We start from the raw sequence: 18,345 nt of genomic DNA, 5'->3' as shown, positions 1-18,345 counted from the left end.
TACAGTTGACCATACCGGATTCTCTCATTACCAAGAGAACCATACCTCCCTAAATCCACTGGAATGAGGACAGGATCCTTCTAGATTCTGAGACCACCAAACCCAGAGGCTGCCTCTGCTGGATGGAATCTGACAGGCTGTATCTGAGCAACTCCAAATGACTGCTCATGGTCTTGATGGCTTCCCTCTATTGAGTCTCATAGGAAACCAGATGCACAGTCATATATTGTACAACTGGTATCTAAACAGGACTCTTTGGGATTGGTCAGTTTTAAGAAACTGAGTATGAGGAAGTGGGTTCCAAACGGCTATTCCTCACCTGTGACACTGGCCATGGGTCTACACCCCAAGTGTCACTTCAGTTTCAGGGACAAGAGTTCTGGATAAAGAATAAATTCTAAGAATCTGGTCTATGTAAGCTTTTACAGATGTTGCTCTCAGCAACTGGGAAGTTTAATAAAATTGCTTTCTAACAACCAGATACATTAAGTAGACTATACTTCACACATGCTTTTGACATTTTGAAAGTACTTTAGCATAGTAATCATCAAACCAACAGGAAAAGCAAATTTCTGGTCTATAATAATCGAGGGCAGTGGAGTATATTCTTTTCTAACTATTCCATTCTTCTGTGCTGTGGTTGATAACCACATAAAATCATAGAAAATAATGACACCTAGTGTCCAAAAATAATATTCTTCTTAGAATATGAAGCTATGAATGGTGAGGATATGAACACAGATGGGGAAACAATGAGATTAGCCGCACACCTTTATAGAAATAAATAAAAACATAATTTTTCCTTTGTTCACTAACAACAGAGGGAACTTTCCTACTGTCTTCATTCTCTCAGGACTTCAATGAAGTCTCAGGTTCCTTTTAGGTAGGTCAGTACAGACTATAGAGGAAGCAGGAGGGGGTGACCCCAGACTCCAACAGAACCATACCGCCAGTATCAAAACCCAAACAGAAGCGACACTGCATCAACTTGGGGGATGATATTTTTTTTTTCAAGCTCTGGTAATATACTCAATAAATTCTTAGATATCTGGTAAAATAAAGTCACTAGTAATTTCTTTTAAACCAAGTTTCGAAAATGACTCCATTTATACCCTCTTTTTTGTCCGACTTGTGAGCGAGGCCACTGTGTAGTTTCCTTTAGAATTTGGACTCACCTCTGCTATCCTTTTCTTCAGGTTGTCCTTACCCATGTACGAGGCCTGAAGGGAGATGACATTCTCTTCTTTTTGAATCAAAGTTGTCAAGACACTTTTAAAGTTGTGATATTGTTTTAAGAGCTCCAAAACTCTTTCACATTGGTCAAGGCTACGAAGGGAAAAAATGTACAACAGCTAAACATCTGAAAATAACAAAACCATTCTTTTTCTCTTTTTAAGTATCCGATAATAATGACCAGTAAGTAGTAGAAGCACTTTTCCTCATGACATGGTTTATCACAGTTTTACCAATTTAACCTTAGAATGATGGCACATATATTTATCTGGCAAGTAGGGAGGTGTGGTAGGATAAGGCCCCCAACCTCCAAAGATGCCCATGTCCTAATCCCTGGATCCTGGAAAAGTGTCACCGTAATGGCAAAGGGGACTCTGCAGATGTGATTAGGTTAAAAATCTTAAAATGGGAAACTTATCCTGGATTATCCAAGTGTGTGAAATATAATCAGAAGGGCCCTTACAGGAGGGTTAGAGTCAGAGAACATAATGTGACACAAGAAGCAGCAGTGAGAGAAAGATTTTTCCTTACGATTCAGTGACCGAAGCTTTTGTGCTCTCCCACAAGAGTGCTGTATTTTGGCACTGTTGCCTCAGAGCATTTCCTCTGCCATGTTTGAACTGTGGAAGAGAATTAGCCATCTCTTGCAAGTGCTTCTTCTCGTCTTCATATTCATCTAGGTCCTTATCCAGTCTGATTAGTGATTTTTTCCTTGATTATGAGAGAGAAAAGTTCAACAGCCAGTTATTAGCCAATGTGATTTGACACAAACATGGATAATTTGAGGGAGCACACTAACTTTGTCTTCATGAGGTTTATGAAGACAAAAATTAGACACCCCTATTACATATTACAGCGTTCAGGAGGCGCTCTGTATTTCTAGAATACTCATTTTGTGTTTTAATTATAATAAATATACAAAAACCAGAAACAGTAGCATTTTTCTGCGATGAATACACTTGTAAAGGGTGTGTATACGCATGTGAAAGAAAAGAGAGAGAAAGAGTACGTGTGTATGTGAGTGGGGAAGAGAGCAGGAAAGAAGAGATAGATAGTAGAGCACTGCAGCCTCCTAAGGAAGGGTGAAGGGGCCCACGGAGGAAGGAAGACACTAGGGAAATCTGTGTACAAAGAAGTCATTTGAACTAAGGGTTTTACTGTGCAAACTAATCCTGGAGGGATTAACTCCATTCACTCATCTAGGTCTAACATGCTTTCATCATATACTCATTGCCTCTACTTCTGCTCTTCCAATTTCTCTTGGATCCATTCCCCTAAAGCTTTCACTCCCCATGGCTCCTCCAAAACTGCTCCTCAAAACCTCCAGTAACCTCCACATTGCCAAGTCCACGTTCCATCCTCGGTCTGGACCTTCCTTCTCTCATCAGCAGCAGTTGCTTACATCCTCTTCCTTGAAAGGCCCTCTCTCTCGGGCCCCAGGACTCTCTAGATTTTCCTTTTACTGCATTGGCCACTCCTTCTCAGTATCTTTGGCTGGCTCCTCTTTATCTCCCAGATCTCTTAACATGGAGTGCCCCTGACCTCTTCTCATCTATCTTAACTCACCCCGCTGGCAATCTCATCCATCTCATGGCTTTAAATAGCATTCCCAAACACTGATAACTCTCAGATATGTGCTGCTAGCCCAGACTTCCCTCCAAACTCCCGATCCGTTCTATTTTTAAGAATCTTGTCGATATCACTACTTCAACGTCATAAAGTATATTGAACTTATTATTTCCCAAACTGAGCACACCTGATCTTTCAGTCAATACCAAATAAACTTTAGTCTTTCTTACCTCAGCCAACGGTAATGTAACAGAGTGAGATGCGCAGTCTCTGACTCCATCTTTTTCAAGCCTGCGATGTTCCCAGGACCTTTACGCGACTAGCTCCTGCTTAGTCTTGTATGCAGATGTGCTAATCATTAGAGGAATTCTGCATCGCGCTTGAGTTTTACAACCCCTCCTATATTCCCTTCCGTTGACACGAAAGAAGCCTGAACTGTATACTTTCTTAAGATGGATTTGAGGATGAGGTCTCCCATCTTCCCGGTTGGCTCCTTCTCGACCAATAAACCTTTCCTTCCTCCAAACTCTTGACATTTTGAGCTTTGGCTTTTGAAGTGTCGTCGGGCACAAGGACCGACTATGGACCAGTAACCATGTCTCCCATCTTTCTTTTACACCCTGTGTCCAACATGTCAGCACATCCTGTAGACTCTACTTGCAAAATATATCCAGGCTTAACACTTTCCACGCCTCACCCCTGGCCCACGCCACCACCATCCCTGTCGCCTGGGTTACTGAGTAGGTCACACCAAACTGCGTCCTCCTTTCACTCCTACAGTCTATGCTCAACACATCAGCCAGAGAGAACCTGCTACAATGAAAACCAAATCATTTCTCTCTGCTCAGAAACCGCCAACGATTTCCCAGTGCTACTCAAAGAAAGAGCTAAAGTAATCACAAGTGCCTCCATGAGCTAAGTTACCCAACCCACTCGTTAACTCTCTGATCCCCTTTCAAACCTCTTCCCCTCACTGCTGAACCTCTCATTTTCTAGTCTCCCCTCAAACCTGCCAGGCCCAGTCCCATACCTGGGCTATGTACCCACTGCTCCTTCAGCCTGAAAGCCTCTTCCTCCAGGTAGTCACTTCGCTAGTTCTCTTCATTTCATCTTACGCAAAGGTCACCTTCTCAATAAAACTGTCCCTGATGACCCTATTTGAATTGCAACCTCCTCGTGCTTCCTTGCTTAATTTTTCTCCATAGCTTTTATCACCATCAAACATACTGAATATTTTACTCTCCCTACTACATAATAAGCTCTAGGAAGGGTAAGACTTTTTGTCTATTTTGTTAACTGCTATGTCCCCAGTACCCAAAACACTACAATTTCTTATATTAATAACTAAATTAAAAATTAACTTATTATTTATAAATGTATATCCTTCATTTATAAATTAACGTCTAATTTATTTAATATTTCTAAATCTACAACAATTTATTTATAACGAATTAGTCTCTAAATTAGGAATTAGTTTAACACCTCATGAAGAACTGGGCACTGTAGGAATGAAAGTCTCACAGAGACTGAGGTCACAGGGAAATTTCAGAGCGAAGAGCCTGATCAGCTAGAGCCCCAAAAGAGCACTGAACTCGAGGGACTAGAGGTGGGTAGAGGAGATAGAAAGTGGGAGAGATTTAGAAAGGGGCGGGGAGCTCCACAAAAGTGACTCTTGCTAATGGTTTTTGTTTTCAGGACCTAGAGGCCAACTTTGAAAGCCAGAATGAAAATTACAGCATTCATATTGAACACCACCAATCTCCATTTACCCCAATTCTGGTCTGTCTCCAGAATCAACACTAACCTTAATTACCTCAATCCCATGCCCCCCACTCAGTCCCCACCCTAATCTTGCTGGGAGGAGAGGAGGAAACCAAATAATGAAGGAAGAAGTAGGGACAAGGTGTGACATGTGGGTCTGCCACCACGTGTTTATTAATGTGTGGAGTTTTTCAGGTCTTCCCCCATCAAGAGAACACCGTAATAAGTACACAGCACTAAAGGGACTTTGAAGCAACTCATGCACTTTATACAAATCTAATTTCACTATATTTTGTCCGTGAGAATGAACACTTTAAAGAAAAAGAATTACATAACATTTGGTAACAGCACAATATCATCAAGAAGGAAATTTATTTGAAGTCTAGAGAAAAGAATGCTGAAAGCTGAACAGAGTGGAATGGAACAGAAAGACATAGGAAGTATTTGTTTCACCTAATAGATATTTGAAAACACGAAAGAGTGTCACCTTGGATGGAAATGCACGGAAACGGTACTTACCGTTGTTTTACAGCTGGAGCAGTCGGATCCTTAAGACCAATTTTACTGATTTGATTGTACACATCTTGAATATTTTTCAGGAGCTCATTATTTTTGAAAACACAGGCCTCCAGTAATTTGTCTTCTTCAGTGAGTTTCTCCTGTCTACCATTATGTGTTTCAAGTAAGTTTTTGGACAAAGCATCAAGAAGTTTTTCACAGGAGGTGTCTTCACCCCGTTCAGCATCTTTAAAGCTCATACCAATCATCTTCAAACGTTTATCCAAATGTCTGGCTTTCTCTTTCATCAGGTAAACTTCTCCCTCTTTATTTTTTACTGTCAAAGTCTGTTCTGGTGCCACCTGTGTATCTGAGGCTGGAAGGTCTGTAACCATCTCAACAGAGAGTTCAGCTGTTCTCAGAGAAGCCAAAAAATCTTCCAGAGCCCTGAGGGCATCTTTACTCCTCTGGACTCTGTGGCTCATTTCTTCGAGTTGTGTTCTGTGCTTCAGTATAATATTCTGCATCTCATGTAGATCAAGTGGGTGTAATTCCTTGGACACAAAGTTGCCCGACTGCTCCAAATTGTTACAGATTTCAATCTGCTTTGCTACTGAATCCTGGATATCCTAAAATAAAGGTAAGAAAAGCTGAGAAGACTGCGGCAGAAAAAAATACTGCACGTCAGAAACTAACCTAAAATTATGTAACTAGACTTAAGCTAGAAAACTGCTTCTCAGTTTAACCAAGGCTGACAGTTTCAACAGAAGGAAGCATTTTAATTACAAATGATCAGATGATCCAGCTGTTTTATTATCTGATACCCTTCCTGATGTTTCAATCCCCAAGAGAAAACAAGTAAACAAATCTACTGCTTCAGTGAAAATAATTAGAGATACCATGTTTCTCTGAAAATAAGACCTAACCAGAAAATAAGCCCTAGCATGATTTTTCAGGATGACATCCCCTGAACATAAGCCCTAATGCGTCTTTTGGAGCAAAAATTAATATAAGACTCTGTCTTATTTTCGGGGAAACATGGTAGAACTATTGAGGTATCTGTTTATAATCTGAAAAAGAAAATAAACATTTTTTATTTACAATGGGATTTAGAATAAGTAAACTGCAGAATATGCCTATATAAGCACATGGGTGCAGTATATTTAAGATTTTAGTCATTGGAGGAGGCATTCATAAGGAACCCTTCATTTTGAATTCAAAGCCAGAGTACCTATGTCCAAATTTGAAAGGAATTAAAGAGTTGAAAAATAAATAACGAGTCTAAACTATGGAAAATTTTTCTGTCATGGCTTATATTATAAATACATACTACTGATGTGTAATTAAACATGTATAATTAAACATCAACATATATAAATCTCCGAGGAACTGATCACTCTATAGATATATTGTGAGAACTTATTTTACCCTCAGGTTTTGGTAAATGCCATCAGCATCAGTGAGATGAAATTCTTGAATGGCCATTTCATGGAGAAAAAGCAGGTCTGAGCCACAGAGAAGGAGTGATTCCTTCTCCACAGGTAACATAATCTGCAGCACAGTCTCCAAAGACTCCATTCTGAGTGAAAAATAAATTAGATGTGAGGGAAAAACACAGCAGAAGGATATCCTATAAAACATATGAATGTCATTACTCAACCAAGAACAGAAAATAATTGTCCAATAAAATATATACGAGGATATGTACAGATCATCACATTAAAACCCAAACTCAGCAATCCAAAATGCCAAGGAATGAGCTGTTTGCTATACCCAGGTATTCTTAATAGTTTGATAACACACTGAAAGGAAAACTGTAAAATATACTAAGCCTTTCCCATCCTTTTGAAATACGAATTACTAACTGTAATTTTAACTTTGCCTTCATGACAAAGAAACCTCATTATGAATACTAATTATTTTATTAGTGGCAATATAATAGAGTTCTACAAATAGGCTCTACCAATAATAAAATAAAATGTGTGACCCTGGATAATTAACATGTAGACTCTGAGGCTCAGTTTCCTCCCATGTAAAATGGGGATATGTACTGGGGATATACATCCTCCGCACCGGGGTAATAACAGCACTCTCACTTTACAAATAAGGTAATCAAGGCCCAGAGAATTTATGTGACATGGCTAAACTCATGCCCAAGAGGAGACAGTGGGAAGAGCATGGCTTGTTTAACTCAACAAGCTTTGAGTTGCATTTAAGTTTCTGGCCGGGGTGTGGCTTGGTTAGTCTTCCTATATAACCTCCCTACCAGATTGCTCATCAGTAAAATGGCAACCATAATGGTAGCCTGTCTTATGGTTGTTGTGACAATAAAATAACATACTACAGTACTAGCCTAGCTTAAAGTAGCGTTTAAAAATTTAGTCAACTCATTAATAGATCTCAGAATTATACCTGGTAGTAAGAGCCATCTGAAACTCTCTTTCTTTTCCCTTTAAGCTGTCTCTTGCTTTAATTATAAAAGGCTTCTTAATGTCACTTGCAAGCTCTTCTAACTTCAGTGAAGTGATTTCAAACTCTTTCCAGCAAGCATCGGTTTCATTTTTTAAGACCTAGATGAAACACATACATTAATTTATCAACTAATGGGTTAATAGGCACAATTACTCTATTCTTACAAAATGAGACATCCACCCACTGTGGGCACAAAGTTTCACATGAAAATACACTAAAAAGTATTTTCCAGCCATCCATAAGTGAAGTATCCTTCTGAGAACAATGAGGATTCACCATGAAGTCAAAGGAGTGAAAAACACGGCTTTCGGGGAAACCACACTCCCTTCCTCTAAGTTAGGTGCACAGAACACAACTCAGAAAGACATACAGATGTAAGAACAGCTACTCTGTTTCCTCTAGGTAATAAATTCTTGTTTCTTCCTAAACTAAAAGAAATTTGGAGCACACCAAAACTACTTCTATCAAATGAGAAGTGAATAACATTAATTTATGATTTATAATTAAACACCTAAAAATTATATGCCATTTCTGCTCATCTTGATTCTTTTATTTAAAAAAAAAAAAAAAAAGGCACTGCTACAGAATTTTACTGCATGCTTACCAGTATAATTGGGTCATCACTTTCCCCAAGGATTAATATAGCTTTTCTAACCAATTCATTATTCAGGCCCTAGAGTAAGATCTCAAGACAGTTTCTTAACTGCATTGAAAACATGCTAAATCCATCATTTGAACAGAGATTTTAACATATGAATTTTGCTTACTTAGAAGGAAAATAAAGAAGAGCCAGACAGTAGAGTATGGCTCAGGAACTGGCATCACAAAAGGAAGACAAAAACTAGAAAATAGGAAAGGATAAAGTAGGTCCCAGCCATAGCCCTTTCTCTACCTGGTAACTTTTCTGTGAAGGTTCACTCTAATATACCTCCCAGCATACGAGTAGTGCGCTGTAATGCACAGATCATCTTCAAAATAAGGAACATACGTATGTGTAGAGCTTACAATTGATGTGCCCACTACTAGATTGTTTTTTTCTGTAGTTCCTGAATCAAACGCAATACTTCTGATGGCTCTCCAAGAGGACCATCCATCACTTAAAGAGTGAAAAGTTCCTACACTGCCTGCCCCTTCCTTAGCGCCCAACATCTGATAGATATCGTGACAATTTGGTTAAGATGATGAACAACTGAAACAAATATGTACAGTCACTGGTTTTTCATGTTATTATTAATTTTAGAGCAACATGGAAGCAGTGTTGGTTGAAATTGCCTCTAAACACATTGTTTTCAGCAATTCTTCTGAACCCTCATCCCCATCCCAGGCACGATCCAAAATTTTGCAAATCACAATATCTAGAGTATCAAATTAGAGCATGAGCAATAAATTAGAACCCCGAACCAAAGTCTTTCCTGGGTTTGGCGCTTGCATGCAAATCACTTTCTGGAATTGGGTGACATTAGAAATGCAATCCAACAAAGAAAGTTCTTTGGAAACCCTTAGCATATGTGACCTCAACAAAAATGGTAAAATCTATACTCATGGTGGTATTATTTTCTAATAAAAGATAAACTTCTCTAGTAATATTTTCAATAATTACCTGTAGATCTGTCAGTTTATCCTGCAGACAAGCACTACTCCTTTCCTTATCACTAGGGAAATCAGAAGTAATCCTGAATTTGTTATTTTGCAAGTGTAGTTCAAGAGTTTCTCTGTATGCATCATACCTGGGAAAAATTAAATGTGACATTACATAATTTAAGAAATAAAACAAAAAACCTTTGAAAATTACTGATTATGTATAAGGAAACCCCAGGGAATTTCTGTTTGCGTTATTGGACCACATGCAAAAATTACGACTAAAAGGTAAAAAAAACTCATTACAGTATAACACGTTTGCTTTGATGAAAGATTTTTGGTGGACTTTCCAGTTATTTAAAAGAGTTTACCTCTCTAGTAAACTATTTATAGATGTATCGTGATCCTTTTCAAACTTCTCCATGTTTTCTTCCTGTTGAGGATTTAACTCTGATTCCAGGCTCAAATTCTTAATCGACTCCACTGCCTAAGCAAATACGCAAATAGAAAACATAGTATCCTCAATATACTTAATTGTCTAGAAAAGATAACACTATAATACAAAGGCACATCGTTGATTCTTTATACCCCAAACCAGGAGATGATACAATTTATTTGAGGTTTCTCAGCTCAGAGAAAGGCCTTCCCACAGGACAGAGGAGGTTTATGACTAAGTCTTACTTTCTAATTGGTATGTCAGCACAGTAGAGGAGTTCTCTCAAACCCTACATGCTTCTGCTTGCGACCACATAGCTATCGTCACAAGTAGACAGAAGCCTAGCATGCAGAAGCAGACCTCTGAAAACAAATACACCTCATTCCTTCCCTCCACCTTCTGACTGACCGTCCGGGCTGTGATACACAGTAAATGCCCACTTACCCAGAATTCTAAATGAAATTTTAATTCCCGAGGAAAGTAAAAGACATTAATAATAATGAGAAAAAGACAAATGATAAATGAACTAGTTCATCTCAATGACACTGAGGCTTTTGTACAGATTAAACTCAACCTCTTATACTCTCAATAGTAATGTGCAGTCAATGTGTATTCATAATGGTTCAAATGGTCTCTTTTTGAAAGACCTGTGTAGCCTCAGAGGTCTTTCATTATGCTTGCTGTAGCTTTGGTTCATTTCAATTTGAAAAGCAAGCTTCCTTGCATTATTTAGGTGGGAATTTCAGCTGATGGAAACAGTCAGATACTTAAAACCAATAGTTAATGAGAAGTGGATTATTGTACATATGGTCTTTTTCATTGGGTTTACTTCTAACATACATTATCCCCATGTAACACCTTTTCAGTTGATGGCTGATTATCTGATCTTGCAGATGACACCTCACTGTGGCCATTCCTTCCTCCATTCTCAGATGTGTTCATGGTCCCCCTAGGAAGGAATCAAAATGGTATATTGAACTAGAGGGAGAAAAATGAAGCCTAAACATAATGAACAATAATAATTTTGATTTTGCAAGAGGCTTTCTCTCATTTTTTTTCCCAGATGCGTAGCTACTCTTATGAAGAAGCACTAACTTGTTTTTCGACGTGCCTCCCACTGTGGGTTGCAGGGTCATGTGAATCTCGGAAGCACACTTTCGAAGTCTCTCTATCTTTTGCTCATACTCCTTGAGCACTCTCCTCACTTCTTGTTGATGCTTCTGTGAAGTCAGCTCTTCACACAGCTCCCGCAGGACATCCATGTGGTGATCAAGCTGGTACAGACTGCCTTCCTCAGAGAAGCAGGCCTAATTGAAGAAATAAAGCAGGAAATGTGTTTCAAATAAGTTTACATAATTAGTCCACAAGGATTAGAAACTAACAGATGTGTGTGACTTTCACAACACAGTCTTTTACAGATCTGTCCACTGTGTGCCTGGTGTGGAAATGGTCACTGAGAAAATAAAGATGAGGCAGTCAGCCCTAACGCAATTTGCCGCAATCCGGAAATGTAGTGATGGAAACCAAAATACGTCACTGCAAAGTGTACCTCTTTGCTATGAAAATTATTTGTGGATGAAGGCTATGAAGAAGCAGTAAATAAAGAAAAAGATTCCCTCTTTTTGCCTAAAGACAAGAAATAAAGTCTCCTTTTACTGGAAACAAACTCTTAGTAACTTAGGCACCAGAGGAATCTGCAAACAAACCTAGTTAAATTAACCTAGTTACTTTTTCACCACTCACCACCCCCTGGTCCAAACCCCTTTGTCTTGTCAGTTCTTCAAACGTGTATTGTATCTTTGTCTATAAGGTATAAACAATGCCTGCTCTAGTCACTCCTTTGGGTCTTCAATCTCTTATGAAAGCTCCCATAGTTCATGTAAAAATTCAGTAACGTGTACGCTTTTCTCTTGTTAATCTTAGTTTAATTTTCAGACCCAGCCAAGGACCACAGGGGGTTGAGGAGAACTCTTTCCTCTCCTACAGTAGTCACACAAATAATGAGCATATATTGTGACAAATGTGGCACCACCGGCCTTCAGGAATCAGAAAAAGCCTATTTTACATAAGGGAACCATCTGAGTTCGATGAGGAAACAAGGACTAGGAGTATTCAATGTAAAAGGGGAGAGAGGGCTTTCCTAGTAGAAGGAGCAGCCAAGAGACAAAAAGCTCCAAATGTTCTGAAAGGACAGGTAGTCTAGTGTGGCCGGAGGGCACAGCACAGAAGACACACTGTAGGCATGTCCTGGGCCAGGCAGTGAAGGACTTGCATGGCCTCCTAGGGAGTCCGGAGGTATCCTGGGAGTAATGGTGAGCCGGTGACACTCTGGTGATGGGTTTGGAAGATGATGCGACTTTCATCATGCTGAGAAAATAACCCAAGCTAAGGGAGGTGGCAACACCGATAGAAAAGGAAAAGAAACAGCTGTTCTGAAGAGTAACAGATGGGACCTGGCAACTGACTCCATTAAGACTGAGAGGGAAGGAAAGGGGAAGGAGAGGAAGGGAGTTCTGAGATGGCAATACCTTTCATAACCAGGATGTATAAGAGGAAGACGCATTTGAGAAGAGATATTATTGGTCCATGTTTGGACATGCTGAATGTGAGGTCTCTGAAGAACACTGGTGATATCTCCATTAGAAACAGAACCTAGAACTCGGAGGAAAGTACTGAGCTAGAGATAAAGATTTTGGCGCCATCATTGTAGAAAGGGCAGCCAAAACCCCAGAGTGCATAAAAATGGCCTAGAGCAGGTAAAAAATTAGCCAAAAACGGACTCCCAAGCACCAGTTGGCTTATATCCTGATTTGATATCATTCACAAAAGCTGTGCTTTTTGAGGACACCATGTTCTCACAAAAAGCAACTGTGAATGCTTCAGCAATGAGTGACACGTTTGTAACTAGAGTCTCAAGGACAAGTCCACTGAAACACAAAGGCAAGTCATGAAATATTAACTCAATGCTGTGTTTTCCTCACTTTTAGAAAGCAAGAAGCACAGGCTCTAGTTAGAACTTGAACTTCATGAGGAATAATCTCTAGGGGACAAGATGGCTGAAGAAATTTTTAGAGCAGATTTAATTCTTGGCAAATGACATATACAACCCTTTAAGAAAAACCTCAAAATGATGACAAAATGTAAATGGAAACAGGTGGTTTACCTCATGTTCCTTGATGAGACCCTTAGTCCTTCCTCTGCGAATTAGTTTTTTTTCTTTATTTATTTGTTTTTCAAGTCTTGAAATACTGTCACTAAGTTTTCCTTTTTCAATGTCTATTTTTAGTTGTTGAATATACAAAGACATTTCATGATGAAGAGACTGCAAACAAACAAAGGCACACATTAACCATGGGAACATAATGTATTGAAAAAGTTTTCATTAAAAACACAATAAAAAATACTTGTAGTAACAAAGTGCAGAAATAGAGCTTATGAAATTCAGATTCATCCTTGTGTCTTTGGGGAGGATGTTTTAAAATATACCAGACCTAAATTAAAAAAAAAAAAAATACCAGACCATAAACATTTTTTTTCTTTCTAATAACTGAAAATGTGGTTTAGCTGGGAAAGATACTGTCAAGAGAATTAAAAGACAAGCTGCAGACTGGAACAAAATATATACAAAACACACATGTGAGCCTATGCAGAAATAACAAGTTACTATAATATGTAACCTGGATGGAATTCTGGAACTGATAAAGAGGACATTAGGGAAAAACTGTGGAAATAAAATATTAACTTGGTCAATAAGATATTAATATTAGTCCGTTAATTTTGACAAAGGTACTACATTAACTTAAGATGGTAATAACATGGGAAACTGGGCATGGGGTATATCAGAACTCTTTGTATCAGTTTTGCAATAATTATATAAATCTAAAATTGTTCTGAAGTAAAGCTTGTTTTAAAAATGTGTTTTAAGAGGACCTTTGTAGATATTCAATTATATTACTTTATTCTCTCTCCATATATTCACACACACACACATTTAATATTAAATACTATTTACTGAACATAATCTCTGTGCTAAGTGCTTTATATAAATCCTTGCAACAACACTGTCAGGTTGGTGGGATTATTCCCATTTTATCAGTGAAGCTCTTAGAAGCTCCTGCCAGGGTCATAGCTGCTGGATCCAGGTCTGTCTGGCACCAAAGCCCATACCTATTTTGCTATGAAACTCTGGGTATATGTGTCAAAGTGCTGTCTCAGTCAGTATCCAACCAGGAAATCAGAAAATACTAAATACTTAACTCAGAGGGAATTACATGCAGGGGACTGATTACACAGGAGATGAAAGCCAAAGAGTTAGGCAATCCATAGGTTAGCATCACCAGGAAGGTTAGCATCACTGGGCTGAAAGCTCCAGTAGAGCCCAGGCAGAAGGATCACCCACCAGAGGCTGGAATTATGTACCTGCAGCCAGGGGAACACACAGCTGCCAGAGACACAATCCAAGAGAGAGGAAAAGAAAGCCTTTGGGCTCCCCTTTTCACCCCTTCCAATCTCCTTCTAATCTCCAGTGTTGTGATTGGCTGAACACAGACAGAAGCCAGATACTGCGGGACCTGAGAACCATAACCTGCAGAGACCAGCCCTCTGTGATACAGAGGAGACAGGGGGGCCACCAAAAAGGACTGATGACAAACAACTCCAGTGTCAGATCTATAAGGCCCACATATATATATGCATCGTCTTACCTCCCACTTGGCACAGACATCTCTACTCTTCTCTTCCAAAGACAGCTTTACATCCTCAGTTACATTATTTTTCAGTTCTTCAACAGCTTTCAAATACTTAGCCAGACTTTTAGTATTAAAAATTAATAGTGCTTCCTAAAAAAAAACAAAAAAAGCAAACAAGAACATGAAAGCCTCATTCTATTGCCAAATCTTCAAAGTTAATTTTGGTAGGTCTTTCACAGGTAGAAGTAAGAAAAGGACTCTGTGACGACTATTTAAAGATTAAAGATTTAGGGGAGGCTTCTCTTTATAAATTGAGGTTGATACCCCATTTGCATCTCCTGAATTCTTTTGAAAAGAACTGCAAAATATTTCTTATTTAAATGTAGTTACACATTTGAGGCCCAGGTAAAGACTTGTTTATGATAGTCAATTATTTTTGCTACCCCTCTGATAACTAATTAAAAGGCTTATTGTGCAGGGCAATGAGCCCCTGGCAAAGTTTCCTATACAGTCCTTAAGTATTGAGCAGACAACCACATTTCATGAGCAACACAACATCAAGTAGCATATAGTCGAGACCCGTGTTGCAATAAGACGCAATTTACAGCACGGTTAATACGGTAAATATTTACTGTTGTACATAAGCATTTTATGTTGTAAGGCAGCATCACCTCAACGTGGACTTTCAAGTTTTGCCCAGGGCCAAGCACACATGCAGTCCCATCCCAGGGGAGTGGCAGGAGACGGGGAGGGTGGGGACTGCCACCAGGAATGTGTCTGCACCTTACCACCCACTCGCCAGCTCTTATAGAATGAGACCTGGCAATACTCTGTAGGAGCAGAATCCTGCCTTAGCTAGTTAGTGAACGTGAGGTGAAAAAATCGTCTGAGGCCCGTGAAAGAGGCAGAAAATCTATAGGAGACGAGAAGACAAAAGTAATTCTAGGGGAGAAGGCAATGAAGCAGGGTGGGAATTCATCCATACACTCATGTTTATTATGACATATTTATTATGAGCCAACTGCAGAAAAGGTACTGCTAAGCCCAAGGGGCCTCCTCTAAGGCCTCTTGCTACATTCATGACCTAGGGAGATAGATATTCTAACCCTATATGCTGGCTGGGGGCTCGTATGACTCACGTGTCCCTGGAGGCAGGGGTCTTAGGGAAGTACCTGGCGGGGCAGGGACCTTGTGCCTGCTGCGAAAATGAATCTACTTCACTAATGCCAGAGACAAAAAGAGGAAATCCCTGGCCTCCGATTCCAAAAGGAAGGTGGTCTGGGAAAGAAAAACGGTTTGAGAACTGACCCCCCGCCCCCAACTCCTCTCTGGTAGAGAAGGGGCCTGCAGCTCCTACTTTTCTTTTCCTACTCTCCTTCCTTAGCTGACCGGTCTAGCGATTATTTAAAAGAAACAGTCAGTGACTCTTAAGGTCAGTTCAGCACTCAAAGCAACTTGGCCATAAAAATGGAGGAAAAAAGACGAGGAGACTTGATCAAAGTCGGTGGCTAGCAAAGTGCAAATAGCACAAGACGGCTTGGGGAAAGCAATGTTGAAATGGCTGATAATAGATCCAGTGCGGCTATCAATCCCGAAAGCCAGAAAGGGGTTGAGGTCCAGCAAAGAGAAGGAGGCCCGGTGAGAACGGAGAGGCTCCTGGGGGAGCGCCTGTTCCTAAGGCTGGGAGTAGCAGCACTGGGAGTGTTGCTTTACTTCATCTCTTTCTCCCACAAATGCCTAGCTCATTTAAAACACTCAAGAAGTGTGTTAACTATTGAATAAATAAATGAAGGAAAGAACATGTATTACTCTACCTCTCCAACACTCCACGGATAGGGACCTTGTTTCACCTTTACTTCCTATCCCCCCAAGTACCTCCCATCGTGTCAATTAACAGTAAGCCTCTGATTTGGATACATCGTCCGCTGCCTATCCTATCAAACCATGAAAAGTCAATCTGAAACTGTCTCCATAAAAAACATTATTGGATCTTTATTGATAAGCATATGTCCCTAAATAACTTAGATCAAAGCATTTTAGTAATAAGAGTGTTATTTTACATTTGGAGAATTTTAACTACTCAAAGTAACTTCATCTGCCTTATTTTCATAAGGCATAGTGCTAGAATTATTATGCCTGTTTTATTGGTTTAAAAAGCCAGAGAAACTGAATTCTTGCTCAATGTCATAGAGTCTAGCTGTGCTCTTTGCACTATACAACCTGAGTCCATTTTAGGTAGGTAGTTAATAATAAGCATCCTACATTTGATGGTTGAAAGAGTCCCACCTTATACTTTGTAATTAGTCCACCCCGGCTCTCTCTCTGACCAAGTAACTGCTCAGCCCTTGTAATGTATGATTCAAGTTCCTTCAGTGATTCTTCCACTTTCAGCCTGACATCCATGTCTGGTGAAACATCAGCCGAGTTCTTCAACACTGCAACTAAGTTTACCATGTTGATCTGTGAAGACAAAAAATTCTCAGCTTGAGCAGCAGCTAATATTTTCCCACTAGACATAATACCCTATTTATTATATTGATATTTTCCAATATGCTCTAAATTATAGGGTGCCAAAAAAATGTATACACATTTTAAGTAAGGAAAAAACTGTATTAAAATTGTAACACTCAATATATACCGATAACAAAACATGAATACAAGTCATGTATATACACTTTTTTGGCACACCAGGGATAATGCAAAAGCAATATTTTACAAAATGTTTCCTCCTGTCTTCCCTCTCCTCCCACTGCCACTCAGTTTTAGACTAAAATCACTTAATAGGGAATATTAAAGAGAGACCTGGACTTTCTCTTTAGCTTCTTGAATCTTTGTCTGAAGTCCAGCTGTGAGAACATGTTGGAGGGACTCCTGGCTTGAAATATTCTGTACATCCAGTTGTAAAGTGTCTTCCATTCTAGACACAAGCTCTTCATACATAGAGCCTTTGGCAATAAGATGCTATTAAAACAAATTAAAGCAAGATCACAATAAACATTCTGATTATATGTTAAACATTAACCTTAACAATTTCATCAGAAAATCATAAAAAGTTAATTATTCATCCAAAATGAGGCAAATTTATATTCTAAAAATGTTATTTTAAAAATTCATTTTCGAAAGAAAAACACCCACAATTTACCAGCAGAGAACTATAAATTAAATTGTGAAATATCTACATAATTAAATCTTATACAGCCAATAAAAAAAAAAATCATTTTGAAATTTTATATTAATGCAATCAGATCTGAGCAACAGTCTTTTATAGATTATTCTTTATACACTACACACTTCAATTTGAAAAAGACTAGAAGTAATACAATGTCATGGAGAGAACATTAAGTTGAGAGAATAGTAATAAACCTTAAAATTAAGCTCTATGTCAATCAGTTGGAAGTGAATGTAATAAATGTTACTAGAGAAAATGACAATTGCAAAATAATCTTTTTAGAACCAAGCTTCATACAACATACCAAAAATAAATTTCAGATGTATCAGAAAGTTATATATAAAATATGAAACTACAAAAAGAAGAAATTATCCATGAAAACTAATCTCCTCTCTGGATGTAGAGGGCCTTTTTAGAAATAAGAAAAGGAATAGAAATGACTACATAAATATAAAAATTTTATATGTGAAATCAAATAAACAACTTGAAAGTCAACAACATGGTAAAAATATTCGCTACACAAATGAAAATGAGTCATCATTCAAAGAGCTTATAAGTTCAATAAGAAAAATACTAAGATCCCAAAGAAAACTCAGAAAATACAAGAATGGGTTAATCACAGGAAAAAAAAGCACTAATGAATTTATAAAAGATAGTTCAATCAAAGATGTAAATAAATAAGTACAAACTAAAATAATGAGGTATCACTTTTCAGTTATCAAATTAGCAAAAAAATTTTTTTACTTATAACTCAAGGTGTCATGGGTACATAAAATTTAGAAATTACACTGTATGATATCAACTATGTAAATGTTGATCTTATTTATCTTATAGCTGTGGAGTTATGGTGATTTTAATTTTCTTTAATGCATCATTTAAATGTCTCAAATTAGCACATTCATTTATAATTTCAATTTTTTTCTTCTTTTTCATTATGAAAG

General features: G+C 38.5%; 1 protein-coding gene across 6 annotated transcripts in view; it reads right to left on the bottom strand.

The window, feature by feature from the left end:
- SYNE2 (spectrin repeat containing nuclear envelope protein 2) overlaps nt 1–18,345 on the bottom strand; it is a 280,114-nt gene that overhangs the window by 165,116 nt on the left and 96,653 nt on the right. For 4 of the 6 annotated variants that reach the window (XM_074327378.2, XM_019733404.3, XM_074327380.2 and 1 more), the window contains exons 20-32: nt 17,038–17,196; nt 16,522–16,695; nt 14,251–14,385; nt 12,711–12,869; nt 10,643–10,854; nt 10,388–10,496; nt 9,483–9,598; nt 9,134–9,260; nt 7,474–7,631; nt 6,490–6,640; nt 5,083–5,690; nt 1,765–1,944; nt 1,176–1,326 (exon numbers count right to left, since the gene is read on the bottom strand). In XM_074327378.2, the coding sequence (XP_074183479.2) occupies nt 1,176–1,326; nt 1,765–1,944; nt 5,083–5,690; nt 6,490–6,640; nt 7,474–7,631; nt 9,134–9,260; nt 9,483–9,598; nt 10,388–10,496; nt 10,643–10,854; nt 12,711–12,869; nt 14,251–14,385; nt 16,522–16,695; nt 17,038–17,196 (2,439 nt within the window). The remainder of the gene's footprint in view (nt 1–1,175; nt 1,327–1,764; nt 1,945–5,082; nt 5,691–6,489; nt 6,641–7,473; nt 7,632–9,133; nt 9,261–9,482; nt 9,599–10,387; nt 10,497–10,642; nt 10,855–12,710; nt 12,870–14,250; nt 14,386–16,521; nt 16,696–17,037; nt 17,197–18,345) is intronic. The other 2 variants (XM_074327379.2, XM_074327381.2) reach the window with 1 other exon arrangement.

Source organism: Rhinolophus sinicus, chromosome 3 (assembly GCF_057876585.1).
Source record: "Rhinolophus sinicus isolate RSI-liver-muscle chromosome 3, RSI-T2T, whole genome shotgun sequence".
Classification (NCBI taxonomy): Eukaryota; Metazoa; Chordata; class Mammalia; order Chiroptera; family Rhinolophidae; genus Rhinolophus; species Rhinolophus sinicus.
The sequence above is the reverse complement of the archived record's forward strand: the minus strand, read 5'-3'. Positions and strand labels throughout refer to the sequence as shown.